Below are 12,906 nucleotides of genomic sequence, written 5' to 3' on the forward strand. Positions count from 1 at the left end.
TCTTTATTTCATTTTTTGGACTGAGTCAGAACAAAACTAAATCAGCCATTATGATAAAAGCAAGTCTGTTTACCAAACCAGTTTTACCACAAAGTTAGGGGGAAATTTTCTGAACTTTGGTATTTTTGTGTTTTAAAAATAGGAACTTATTGTCTGTAAATAATCAGTTCCAGAGACTTTTTAAAAAGTTTTTTTTTTTCACATTTATTTATTTTTGAGAGACAGAGCATGAGCAGGGGAGGGGCAGAGAGAGAGGGAGACACAGAATCAGAAGCAGGCTCCCAGCTCTGAGCTGTCAGCACAGAGCCTGATGTGGGGCTCTAACCCATGAACCATGAGATCATGACCTGAGCCGAGGTTGGACACTTAACTGACTGAGCCACCCAGGCACCCGTGTTCTAGAGACTAACTTGTGTAATATCTTTTTTTTTTTTAAATGATCCAAGAACCTAGCAGTGGTTGAGTCAGCCCTCTCCCCATGGAAATAACAGCAATCACTTCAGTGAGAGTTTGCATTAGGAAATCAGTTTTAGTCCATTCACGTCACGTAAGTTCTGTGTGTGTGTATTTGGGGGAAGCATGGTTGCAGGTACATGTGCTGAAGTGGGAAACATGAGTCCTCAGAGCTGGTGAACCAGCTTTTCCCCTCTGTTGTGCCTAGGAAGCACAGCAGTGCCTTTAAGGTATTAAAATGAATCCTATTTTGCATATAGATTGACACCAAAGCAAGAAATGGCACTGAAAGACTGTATTCCATTTTCTGTGTAGCACCTGAGATGACAATCATCTATAACACTTGAAGTTTTAGCTCTGAAAATGTTTTTGTTCATATATGTAAAACTAAACATTGAAATACAGGTACTAAACTTCACCACAGGAATAAACAGATAGGAGTGTGTGTGTGTGTGTGTGTGTGTGTGTGTGTGTGTACATGCTTGTGTCTATCCAACACAATTATTAATTGCATAAATATATTTTGAGCATTTATTGTATGTCTTATGTGCTCTAGGTTCTGAGAATATATTGGTGAACAAAAAAGGAAAAGTCCCTGTTCTTGTAAATGAATAAAGAAATATATATTTTCAAGTAGAGACGAATGTTATAAAGCAAGGATTGATAGGGGGCAGGCTAGTTTAAATAGAGTGGTTACCTGCCTACAGATGTTTTCTGCAGAATGAGCCTCTCACACAGTGGGCTTGGTGAGTAGAAAGTCCCAGGGGTTGGCCATGAGTTCAAATCCAGCAAGAATACTGGGGTGACTTAGACAGAAGTCAGAAGCATATCAAGGACCAGAATACAGTGTGCCTTGTGGACTGGTGCAGGATTGTGTCTTCTGTTATAAGAATAGGAGGAAGTCACTGGAGGGTTTTGAGCAAATAAAAAACATGGCCTAATTTATCTCTTACAAAGATCACTCTGGCTATTGTGTGAAGAACAGACTGTAAAGGGGCCACTCTGAAAGCAAGGGAGCTATCAGGAGGCCATTATAAAAGTCAAGGCAAGGGGTGCCTGGGTGGCTCAGCTGGTTGAGCGGCCGACTTTGGCTCAGGTCATGATCTCACGGTCCGTGAGTTCGAGCCCCGTGTCAGGCTCTGTGCTGACTGCTCAGAGCCTGGAGCCTGTTTCAGATTCTGTGTCTCCCTCTCTCTCTGACCCTCCCCCGTTCATGCTCTGTCTCTGTCTCAAAAATAAATAAACGTTAAAAAAAAAATTTAAAAAAAAAAGTCAAGGCAAGAGCTGATGGAGGCTTGAATGAAGGTGGAGGCATTAAGATATGTTGGGATCTATTGTATGGGCAGTGCCGATAAAATTTTCAGATAGACTGAATATTGGTATGAGAAAAAGTAAGCAATTAAGGATGGCCGCCAGATGTTGAGCCTGAGTAACTAGATGGAAGGTCATGAAATTTGCTGAAGTACAGAAGATCAGGCAAGAGGAGTTTGAGGATTAGGAAGAGAAACCATTAGTTCTGTTGTGGACTTAACCTTGAGAGATCTGTAGGGTCTCAAAGTAGAAGTATATGGTAGGCCACTAGCTCAATGAGGCTGCAGATGCAAATTTTGGAGCCATTAGTCTAGAGATATTATTTAAAATCACAGAACAAAATAAAACCCTTTAGACAGAGGGTATGGGCATGGAAAATAAGAGTCCTGAGAAAGAGCCCTGGAGTACAAGAAGAAAAACCAGCAAAGGAAAGGAATTGTCAGAGACAGGAGCGAAAAGTATGATATTTTGGAAGCCATGTCAAATAGTACTTCAAAAAGAGGAGCGAACAACTGAAAATTGACCATAGTATTTGGCAACATGGACGCTGAGGGTAGTCTTGACAAGATTGACTAAGATCTAAGAAAACAGATGCAAGAGGAAGGCAATGCTTCTTAGGATTTTGCCACGAGAAGGAGTAGATTATAGCTGGAGGATGCAGCATCAAAAGTAGGTTTTTTTGGTAGTTTGATTGTATTTTTAAGTCCAGAAATACTGGAAAGTCCTTGAGGGACAAGGCAAGAGGGAATGAGAAATAGGCCTTAGGTTGGAGCAGAAACAAAAATAGGAGGGAAGATAAAATACATGGGTAGCAATGGTGGTAAGTGAACAGATTTGGTAGTAGAAGATGAAGATTTTATCTTCTGATTGCTTCTATTTTCTTTGAATTAAGAGGCAGGGCCATCAGCTGAGAGTGCAGAGAGAGGTTCTGGAGAAAGAGGCATTTGAAGAGAGAGAAAGTGTGAGAGAGTTAACTTGGAGGGCGGAAGAGTATATTGACCAGGGAAGTTTGGTGGAGTTGGCCAGTAGTGAGCATGGTTCATTAGTAGCCAGTGTGGCTCTGTGGTTTTCTACATCCACATTTAGTTGCTCAGGAGAGGGAAGAGGTGGAAGGGAGTTGGGTTTAACCAGGGCCAGGGCTTTACCAGGAGAGTATAATGAAAGGAGAGGTGGATGCAAGGACTGCAGGTATACGTGCTAAGGTGATCATAGGAATGGGCACAAGACTATAAACCCAGTAAGGAGGGAGGTAAGGACATCAGAGGATGATGGACCGTGAAAAAGTAGTAGGGTAGAGTGAAGGAGGTGTCATTTCCAGGATAACTGTGGCTAGCTGCCACATGAGAGGGCAGAAGGTAAAAAAAAAAACAAAAAACCCTGAAGATATTCTTTACAGTGATGGATTTTAAGGTTATGGGAGTGACAATAAAGAGATAGTAGAAAAGCTACCTGCCTCCAATAATAAGAAGTTCTGGGCTCAGGTGGTGGAGCCATGCAGTCCCCATTAGAGAGGGTGGCTGGGAAAAGAGTATTCTCAGAAGATAGCCAGGTTTTGATTAGAAAAGAATGGAAGTGATCATTAAGAGGAGAGTTGAAGGATTCTGAGGATTTTGTGGACGTGATATTATGAGTTCTAAGGATCTTGTGAGAGTCTGGATAGTGTGATTGGAATGTAAATTAAGTTTGATTTGGAGGTGTACAGAAAGAGTTAAGAGTGAATGACCCCCAAAATTTGGATTCCACAAAGAGAGGCTCCAGCTCAAGGAAGAATTATGTCTAGAGTTGGTTTATAAGGGAGTTTTTGCAGAATTTGTAATCACTTTATTCTAGAAAAAAATATTCTTAGTAGGTTTCAAGTTTCCAAAAGAATCTGAAGATAAATGCTGTTAATAGGAATGTAGAGCATACCCGCCGTATATAAGAATGTTTCTTTTTGAAGTTTGGTTTAGAATTTCCACTTAGAGGAAGACATCTGCCTCCTTTTAGCAATGGGGCAGAGTGCCTTCACATGCTGAGCAGTGGTGGCAGAAATTAGCAATTGTGCTTTGGTTGTATTGGTAGTGGCCTTCACTCAGAGAAAGGCTAAGCAAGGACTGGTGTGATATGGATGTGGATGTGGATGAAGAATTTCCAGGGGCAGAGTCACTGGTGTGAAGGAGAGGTAAGGATGGAGGACTGGGGACAGAAAAAGAAGGAAGGCATTCTGGAGATGGCAAAGGATGTGGTGAGGGGTAATGAACCTCAGAAGAAATGAATGTGGTAGAGTGAGGAAGGTGAGCTCAAAAGAAATTACTTGTTCCTTCTTATGGCTCCTATTGGACTCTACCAGCAGCTTAAGAATTTTTGGTTACTTCACTCCTTTAGTTCCTTCTCATCTTTTCTACTTTTTCCTGATTCTTCCCCCAATTCTTCTCTTTTTTGTGGTGATGCCCTGTCACCAGACAGGTTTGTTGACTACCCCTTAGGTGATAGGTAAAATGGAGCATGGGTGGCAGTTTTCAGACATGGGGGAAAAAGGAGGGGGGAGGGAAGGAAGTTCCCTACAGGCAGTGTTTTTGGGAGCCAATCATCAGTAAGTGACAAATGTAAATTGGTTTTCTGTAAGCTGGGGCAGTGAGAGGATAGATGCATATGTATTAAAATATTATAATGCATTCCTATCACTAATGATGTGAAGGGAGTTAATAGGAGTTAATATCTCTAGCTGAGTAGAAAAAAAAGTGGGAGCACCTGGGTGGCTCAGTCAGTTAAGTGTCAGACTCTTGATTTCGGCTCAGGTCATGATATCACGGTTCGTGATTTTGAGCTCTGCACTGATAGTGTAGAGCCTGCTTGGGATTCTCTCTCTTCACCTCTCTGCCCCTACCCACCCCTCTCAGAATAAATAAACTTAAAAACGTATGTATCCTGCTTAAGCTTCTAGTAACTAATATGTTTTATGATTTCAAATTGTCTTGTAATCAAGACAATAGATAAATGAAATTATATTTGTATTTTATGAGTACATAGGTGTTTTATGAGCATGTGTTAAATTTAACAATTTTGAATTTCATTCAAAGACATGCATCTCAGGCACCAATTTTGTAAGAACTAAAGTTTAACTTAAGATTTCATCTTTGGAACTGACATATCCAGAATATTTGAATTCATGGATTTTTAATTTTTCCTCCCTGGTAGCAATGAAATTAAAGCACGTTATATATTATCATCGGATTGTTATTCTTTATAAATTTTGGTATTAACTGCTTACTTTTTAATTGCAAAATGTATTATAGTATGAAAATCCCAATTTTTTGAGATTATTGAGCCCCTTCGTGGTTCTCTAAATCAGAAGTGATGAAGATTCTTTGAGAATAAGGGCCCTTTCCACTGCGATACAATACTGACTTTATTTCAAAATATCAAAGGCAAAAACATGATTGTTATTTAATATTAAACAAAATCCGTATGTTTGCGTGAGGGGGAGTTGTCATGCAATATGGCTCTGGAGTCAGACAGACCCACACTGGAATCAGCCCATCTTCGTTCAAACTGTACGTGCTGGCCAGTTATTTCCCCTCTTCAGGCTTAGACTCCTCATAGTAACACTAGAACAATCATGGGACAGACCTCTTGGGATGGTTGTGAGATTCGGTAAAATGGTGCAGGGGAGTGCTTAGCAAATTTCTGGGAAATAATTAGTACTCAACAAATACTACTGCTAATGGTTTAAAAAGAAAAAAAAGAAAAAAAAAAAAAAAAAAGAGTTGGCTATGGTTGACCAGACAGTTGTCGTCCGGGTTGCTCATTGTCACCGCCGTTCCCTCTCTGGAGAACCGCTCTCAGCTGTACAGGCCATGTCCCTGCCTGCCCTCCTCCCTGACGTGGGGGGAAGGCCCCCGCCAATGACTGAATGATTGACCGGAAGACTTGCCTGCTTGCCTCCTGATGTGACCAATTCTCCTCTGTTTAGGGGAGCCAGATCAGTGGTTCATCAGCATTTGCCCAGCTCTATACAAGTGACTTCACATGCCACACATGGCAGGGACAGAATGACTCAACTTTGCAGGTAGGACTCCCACAGCTCTAAAAGGGGGTCTTACAGACTCAGAGTTAGCTGCTAGGCCCATTTTGAGAGTAAACATAAAATTAAAATACAGTAATGAAAGTTTTACTAAAATTCAATTCTGAGTCTCCTAGTGGCTAAAGCAAAAGAGGAGGGACACGGTAAACCATACAAATGCATTAGTGGTAATTTTCAAAAGCACACAGTGACTCGGTATTGTGGTCTGGCAAGAATTTGTCACATGGGTCTCCACATGGGACACGCCGAGTGGTGAGTGACAGACGTCCCTGCAGTAAATGCGATGCTGTGTTTTCTACAGTATTTTGTCACAGCATATTCACTGAGGCCTTTAAAATGAATTCCTGTTCATCTCAGGCGTGGGGGGAGGCAAGTCAGTGAAGTCCAATGGCACAGTTTTGTGGGACTCTGAATTAGTTCAGAGATAACACTTGGACTCTCCAGCCTAGAGGAAGGAGTATGTCCATGATGCTATTCCTTATCGCCCCACCCAACCTCTCAGCTGTGTTTGATAGAAAGTTGAACAGTAAGCAGTTATAGGTTATTTTAAGGAAGAGAGAGCATAACCCGGGGAGCAGGTTTTCTGTGTTGCTGAAAAAGTCTGTCTTAGAGGAGTGGGAAGTTCATAGTGTTTAGTGAAAACTAAATGGTTGCACCAAGACTGGTACCTTTTAATTTCATTTCATTTCATTTCATTTCATTTCATTTCATTTCATTTATTTTATTTTACTTTATTTTTATTTTTTGAGAGACAGAGAGAGAGAGGGAGCAAGTGCGTGAGGGGCAGAGAAAGAGAGAGAAGTGGGGCTCCCCCAAAGTGGGGCTCAAGTTCACCTGAAGCAGGGCTTCGATGTGGGACTCGAACTCACGAACCGTGAGATCGTGACCTGAGCCAAAATCAGATGCTTAACCCACTGAGCCACACAGACACCCAAGACTGGCATTTTAAAAGAGGCCTACACGATCTGGGAAGGGAGATGGGCTAAGAGAACATTGTCACCAGAAAGAGGACTTTGCAGCCTTCTCTTATCATGTGTTCGTTTTAATCTGGCCTTCAAAAAGAATGTTCTGTAGATACTTTGCTTAGATAAACCTGATGGCTGTGCACTGTTGACTTACAAAGACTCTACTCAGTTCAAATTACGTCGGAGGGAGAACAGGTGAAATAGTAATGGGGAGTTACAGTGGATTGTATATATGCCAGTGGTGTTTTCGGGGCAGGGAATGCATCAAGCCTGTCTTTGCAAAGGTAAGTTAGAGGAGAGATATTAAATATCATTTTTGCTCCTGTTCTAAACCTGTGTCTCACAAAGCCCAGGAACTGTCCTCTTTGGGTAGGAACCAATAAAGCTGCAGGTTTTGGGAAAGAACGTCCTGCTCTCTTCAAAGAAATGTTCTTGGAGGGTGGCCGGGTTGTTTTCCTTTAAGATTTTCTAGAGTGAACAGATGTAACAATTTTCTATAATTTGCCTTGGTGCAGATGCTGAAAGAGAGCATTCACAATAAAATATATGCAGTATATGTAATTTCACTTGGATGTTCTGGGGTTTTAAAGTAAAAATGTGTACCTGCAAGCTGTTTTACGGTTTCTCAGTCATAATAATCTCTGTTACACAGAAGGCTACAACTGCAACCCCTCCTTCACGTGCAGGAGTTCCAAAAATATCTTGATAATTTTGCGCATTCGGCAAGGCACGGTGTTCTCCCTGGGCTGGCTTGGGAGCGGTGCTAAACGTGTTCAATTTCTCTTTGCGAGGAATTTATCAAGTAACCACATCCACAGGGAGGATGGTGGATAGTCTTCGAAAGGAGCCCCAACTAGAATGGGTCTCAAGTAAGAAATGCTGCAAGAGAACTTGAGCTGTGAAGTTCACTTCAGTCGGACTGCACATGACGCTTATCTACTGAAACTGCGTTATTACACTGATAAAACGGGAGGAAAGTGGTGGAGAAGGTGGTGAGAATTCTTAATAGCTGCAGCTTGCTACCTGCCTCTGGGGAGTCTGTGCTTATGTTTGTGACGTTCCTCAGGGGACGGATAAGGAGAGGGGCCGGGGCGTCACTGCAAAGCCAAATCCCCAGACGGTCCATGAGCGAATGCTCCACTGCGCGCGTCCTCTGCCAGCTCAACGGTTGACCCTCCCTCCAATCGTCAGCCCAATTTACCGACTGCTTCGTGTGTCCCTGCGCACAGAAGTGCATTTCCCACAGTAATCACAAAACAGGCTGCCACCAGTGCCTTCCACGACGCACATGCTCGCGCACCTACTATTGAGCAGTTCAATAGTTACCATTGGGGTTCCATTGGTCCTCTCCACCCAGCACAAACAAGAAGTTTTCTACCTCCACAACGCAGTGGTGGGCACTGTTGTACGGCATAACTGGAATGGAGGGGGGGAGAAAAGAAAAGACGCATGAAATTCTCCACCTTAGGACTTGAGACCTTGGCTCACTAGTTATTTGTTTCCACCAAAGGGTGTCAAATGTGAGAGTAAGTCGGAAGGAAGAAGACGGCAGCAGCCGCAGAGGGGACACCCGCCGGTCTCCAGTGGTTCAGCCGTGTGTTCACAGCAATTTCAAACCCAGCCCCTTTTGATTAATTTTACATAATGTTATTCCACAAATTAGTCAAGAACAACCTGTCTTGCAGCTTTCGAGTCTTAAGTTGTCCTCACCTGCCTGATGATGGGGATCGAACTCTAAAGCAATGACTGATAGTCCCAAATGGTCAGGGCTGGGGGTTACTTCTTGGAAGAAATAACCCTGCACGCGCTTGGAGCCGTTAAGATGCTCTGCCCAAACTTGGTTTGCTGGCAATCTTTCCATAAACAGACTCAGGGTGCTTGGTAGCTTTCTATTCCACAGCAATGAGCAAGCTGAATTTCCATACAGTTTTAAGTTTTTAAATTAAGGTCCTGCTGATTTAATGCCTTCTCCAAATGTATACGCTTAATTTCCTGTACAATGTCATTAGCAGCACAATCACACATTTTCTATCTATCTGCTTAGGAGCTCTTCTGTGACGAAGATAAAAACTGTCAGGAACATCACAAATATCCATCCGTTCCCCTGGTCTCGCCCTTCGCCCTGCCCCAGTGTGGTTGGTGTCAGGAGGGGGGTGTTATTGAGAAACCCACCAAAGCCCCGGTTGCTCTGTGTTTGTTTGTTCTCATTTACATTTTCTTTTGGGAGACACACACAGTATGAATAGGACAGCCCTGTCACCCCATGTGCTGTGCAGTGTTGGTGGCTGCTATTGTAATATCATATGGCAAATGTAAACTCGAGCAGAATTAGTTATCACATCACATGCAGTGGTTTGGACCCAGTGACACCCAGTAGGAAAAATGATGTCCTTGTTCGGCTCATCATATGGGCACCTTAAATCTAGGTGAGGACAAATGGGGAGGTGATGTGCATGTTCAGGCAGAGAACTTATTGCTTGACACGGATCAACAGAGCACTTAAGAAACCAGTGCAGTGGGAAATCAATATGAGTCAGGGCCAGCTCTTCCTCTGTGCTCTTTTGCCAATGCCGAAAGAGACAGAGCCTATCCTAGACCCAACTTATTTGGGATGATATATATCTCTCATTTCGTGTTCATCATCTTTTCTTTTTCTCAGAATGCACTTATGCTGGCTAACATATGTAAATAAAATTAACAAGGGACAGGCACAGCTTCGAAATCTATAATACAGCTTCGGAAAGAGCGAATCAGATCATTTAAGCTTCTTACTAAAGGATTTTAGGTGTTTGGGCTATTTTATGAGTTATTTATTTTTTACTGTGCGTATTCATTGTTTTTAAACTTATATTTCTAATGCTAGAGGCCTTGGTATGGAAACCCCTGATTTCTGGGACAATGTAGAAATTGGATGTGCTATGGATTTGTGTGGTCTATTAATTAGGTCATTGACGTAGGGAGTCATCTTGGGGATGCCCTTTTGCCCCTCAACCCTCAGTTATCTCTTTGGAAAATGCTTTTAACCACATAGCTCTGCAGAGATACCATATAGTTTCTCAGAATCTACTGGGGCAGAATATATGTTGAGTTCACTGACCAACTAAAATCAAATACATTTTGAACACCTTTTTTTTTTTTAATTAAACATCATTGTTTGGATTATGATGCTGGTTCCAGAATAGCAAATACAAAACTATGCTGCTCATATATGATGTATATTGTGTATATGGTGAACAGCCTGGTGCCACTCCAGTTCACCATCATGTCAGCTGGGCAGTGTAAACTCACAGCATGGGTTATCATCTGCATGTGTCTATTCACATGGGACCTGAGGATAGGAATAGGGCCATTGACTATAACCAATGACTTTATGACTGCCACTCTTTCAATATTTAAATTTTTGGTCAGTTCAAGCCCCAAACCTTATAAAAATGAAAAACTGCATTATCATCTGTTCAACCAGAAGTCCTGCTTGGTAATGAAGCACAATCTCTGAAAATATAACAACACTTGTGTTTTGTTCTTGCCATTTATTTGCTCCCATTCAGGCAAGCAGAAATTAAGTGAGGGAAATAATACATGATTTATTCTTAAGCCTCTTTCTCATTTGATTACCCCTATTGTTATGCTTTATGCAAACAAATGAAACTACTGCACTAAACTAACTATTGGAACCTTCAAAATAAGAGAGAAGGTCTTTGCAGTCCTAATATAAAGGCTGTTGAAGGCATCCTCATTTTTTACTCTTGTTTTTAAACCTTGTATGCTGTATTTCTTGGCTGCGTATTTTAGTATTCTCGTTCCTGAATTATTGTCTTTTCTAAATTATTACCGTGAATCGAGGCTATAAATACACACAAATAACTCTTTGAAATTATTCTGAAGGTGAAACGTTCCAAATTTATTAGAAAAAAATCTATATTAAATCAATGTTTGAGTTTTGTAAAAGACCTCATTTGACTTCGGATTAAACCTGAAGGAAAGCAAAATAAATAGGGCAGTAAGCATGAGCAAACATCTGTTTAAAATGGCGCTGGTACTGCACGTATTTGATTACCTTTTAAATAACAAGGGATACATGCATGACCCTTTCCAGATTTCTCGAGAGGTGGACACCAGCCTCGCCCTCACAAGCAGGAATTGGAGGAGAAGTTTGTACTCATGTTCATATACAGCCCAGTGCGAGTTTTTAGCGTGTCAGTCAGTGAGTTAGAGGGAAAGGGTAAAGAGAAGCTAATCAGGATGAAATGAGATTAAAGGCTGTCTAATTTTACAGCAACTGTGATCCATCAGCCACTGTGAAAGTGACAGTGGAAATGAATGATGGAGACAGACAGGTGGGGCTGTACATTTCACTGATTTATCCTCAAATGCACTGGGCCTTATTTTATTGAGTGAACATGACCGCATTTATCATGACTGTCATCTAAACCCACTTCCCTCCATTTAAAAAGGTCACTTTACTCGGAGGGAGTAGGAGAGAGGCACTTTCAAATCAAATTTAAAATCTCATAACACGTGTTTATAAGGCCCTTTGTGAGAATTCTAAACTTTATTAAACAAACTTGAAATGCCAGAAGGAAAAGGAAGGAAAAAAAGTCAGAAAACTGAAAAAGAAGAGACCTTTGGTCACCTGAAGGGACACGTTCATTTAGTCTCTAAATTGGAAGCAATTTGTATCATTTTCCCCTTTCCCGCTCCAAACACGTGATAGTCTATTCTAGTCTGGGGAGTTAAATAAAACATTTACATTTAGTATTTTTAATTAAGAAAGTAGGAAGCAGGTAGTACTATAAAATTAACTTGGAGAGGATATTAAGTCACAGTATTTACTCTGCAGAATGATTAATCATCACCCACACAGTAGATGTTAGCAATTGTTACAAGCTGTCACAATTTACTTATGTACCTGTTAATTGTTTCCCCATAATTTTAAGGCCATAAAAAAAAAAATCTCAGTTACACAGATTCTTTTACCCTTCCCTGTACCAGTGCAATAAAATGTCCTGGAGTGTTATGTACAGAGTTGGTCTTCGTGGATATGAAAATGGAGAGTCAAACCTTCAGAGTATTTTGTGTTACCTTTCATAATACTAACCACCATTTACCAAACATTTACCATGTGCCAAGCATGGTTCAGGTGCTATAGATATAGATAAAGAAATGAAATATGTTATGATATTCATGTATAGTTACCTATATTGTATCTCCAAAATATAACACTTGTGTTTTGTTTTTGCCATTCCCTTGTGTCCACTCAGGCAAGCAGAAATTAGGTAAATGAAATAATATCTGATATTATAATGCATGATAAAATATAATTCCTGATAAAAGGTAGCAATATTTTATTTACTGATATCTTTGATTTAATAAAACTAACTCCAAGGGAGGCATTACTCATTCACTTCATGAAAAATACTGAGGCCTTGAGAGGTTAAGTCACTTGTTGAAGGTCATACTCAGCTAATGAACAGCACAGAGAGAATCCAAACACAGGGATAACTGGATCCCAACCCACGTTCTTGTCCATTTCACTCTACTGATTTTCAATAGGTATGTTCATCCAACCAGCAAGTAATTACTGAGTACCTGTGTGTTCAATGATGGTGTTCCTGAAATTTCTGCATAATTTTTTGCATTGAATCATGTCTTAAAAGTTTATTATTTTCATATTGGAAGGAACCCTTAATTAGAGCAAGTGGATACTCCTACAAAATTTTCTTTTTTTAAATCCAGATATTCAAATAGTTGGTTTTCTTAAAATAAGATATCGTTGTTTGATAAAGCCAGGAAAACACTGAACAAGTTAGCCAGTTAAGGATTGGTAGAGTCTACTGAGAGCTACTGAGAGCTTTTATTTTTTTAAAAAACAATGAGGTCATAGTTTAACCCTGTAAGCAGATTCAAAGTATCTTGGGCACACAGGCCCTTTTCCTGACATGCAAAACACGTAGGGGGCTTGTATTTATGAAGGTCTTATTCTGTTAAGAGATCCACACTACTCTGTTTTCTCACATATATGTCAAAGCAATATCTATCTCTTCCAGCAGAAAGTATAGGTATCATTCTCAACCACAGATGTTCATGAACATCCAAAGAAGAGATTGCATACGG

The 12,906-nt window shown here is 40.8% G+C and overlaps 1 protein-coding gene across 1 annotated transcript in view; it reads right to left on the reverse strand.

Moving 5' to 3' along the window:
• The window catches only part of KLHL14 (kelch like family member 14), a 106,105-nt gene that overhangs the window by 17,845 nt on the left and 75,354 nt on the right, over nucleotides 1–12,906 (reverse strand). The window contains exon 4 of the mRNA XM_086682700.1: nucleotides 8,119–8,208. Within this exon, the coding sequence (XP_086538826.1) occupies nucleotides 8,119–8,208 (90 nt within the window). The remainder of the gene's footprint in view (nucleotides 1–8,118; nucleotides 8,209–12,906) is intronic.

This window comes from Puma concolor, chromosome D3 (assembly GCF_028749965.1).
Source record: "Puma concolor isolate L17-30 chromosome D3, mPumCon1.1.hap2, whole genome shotgun sequence".
Taxonomy (NCBI): Eukaryota; Metazoa; Chordata; class Mammalia; order Carnivora; family Felidae; genus Puma; species Puma concolor.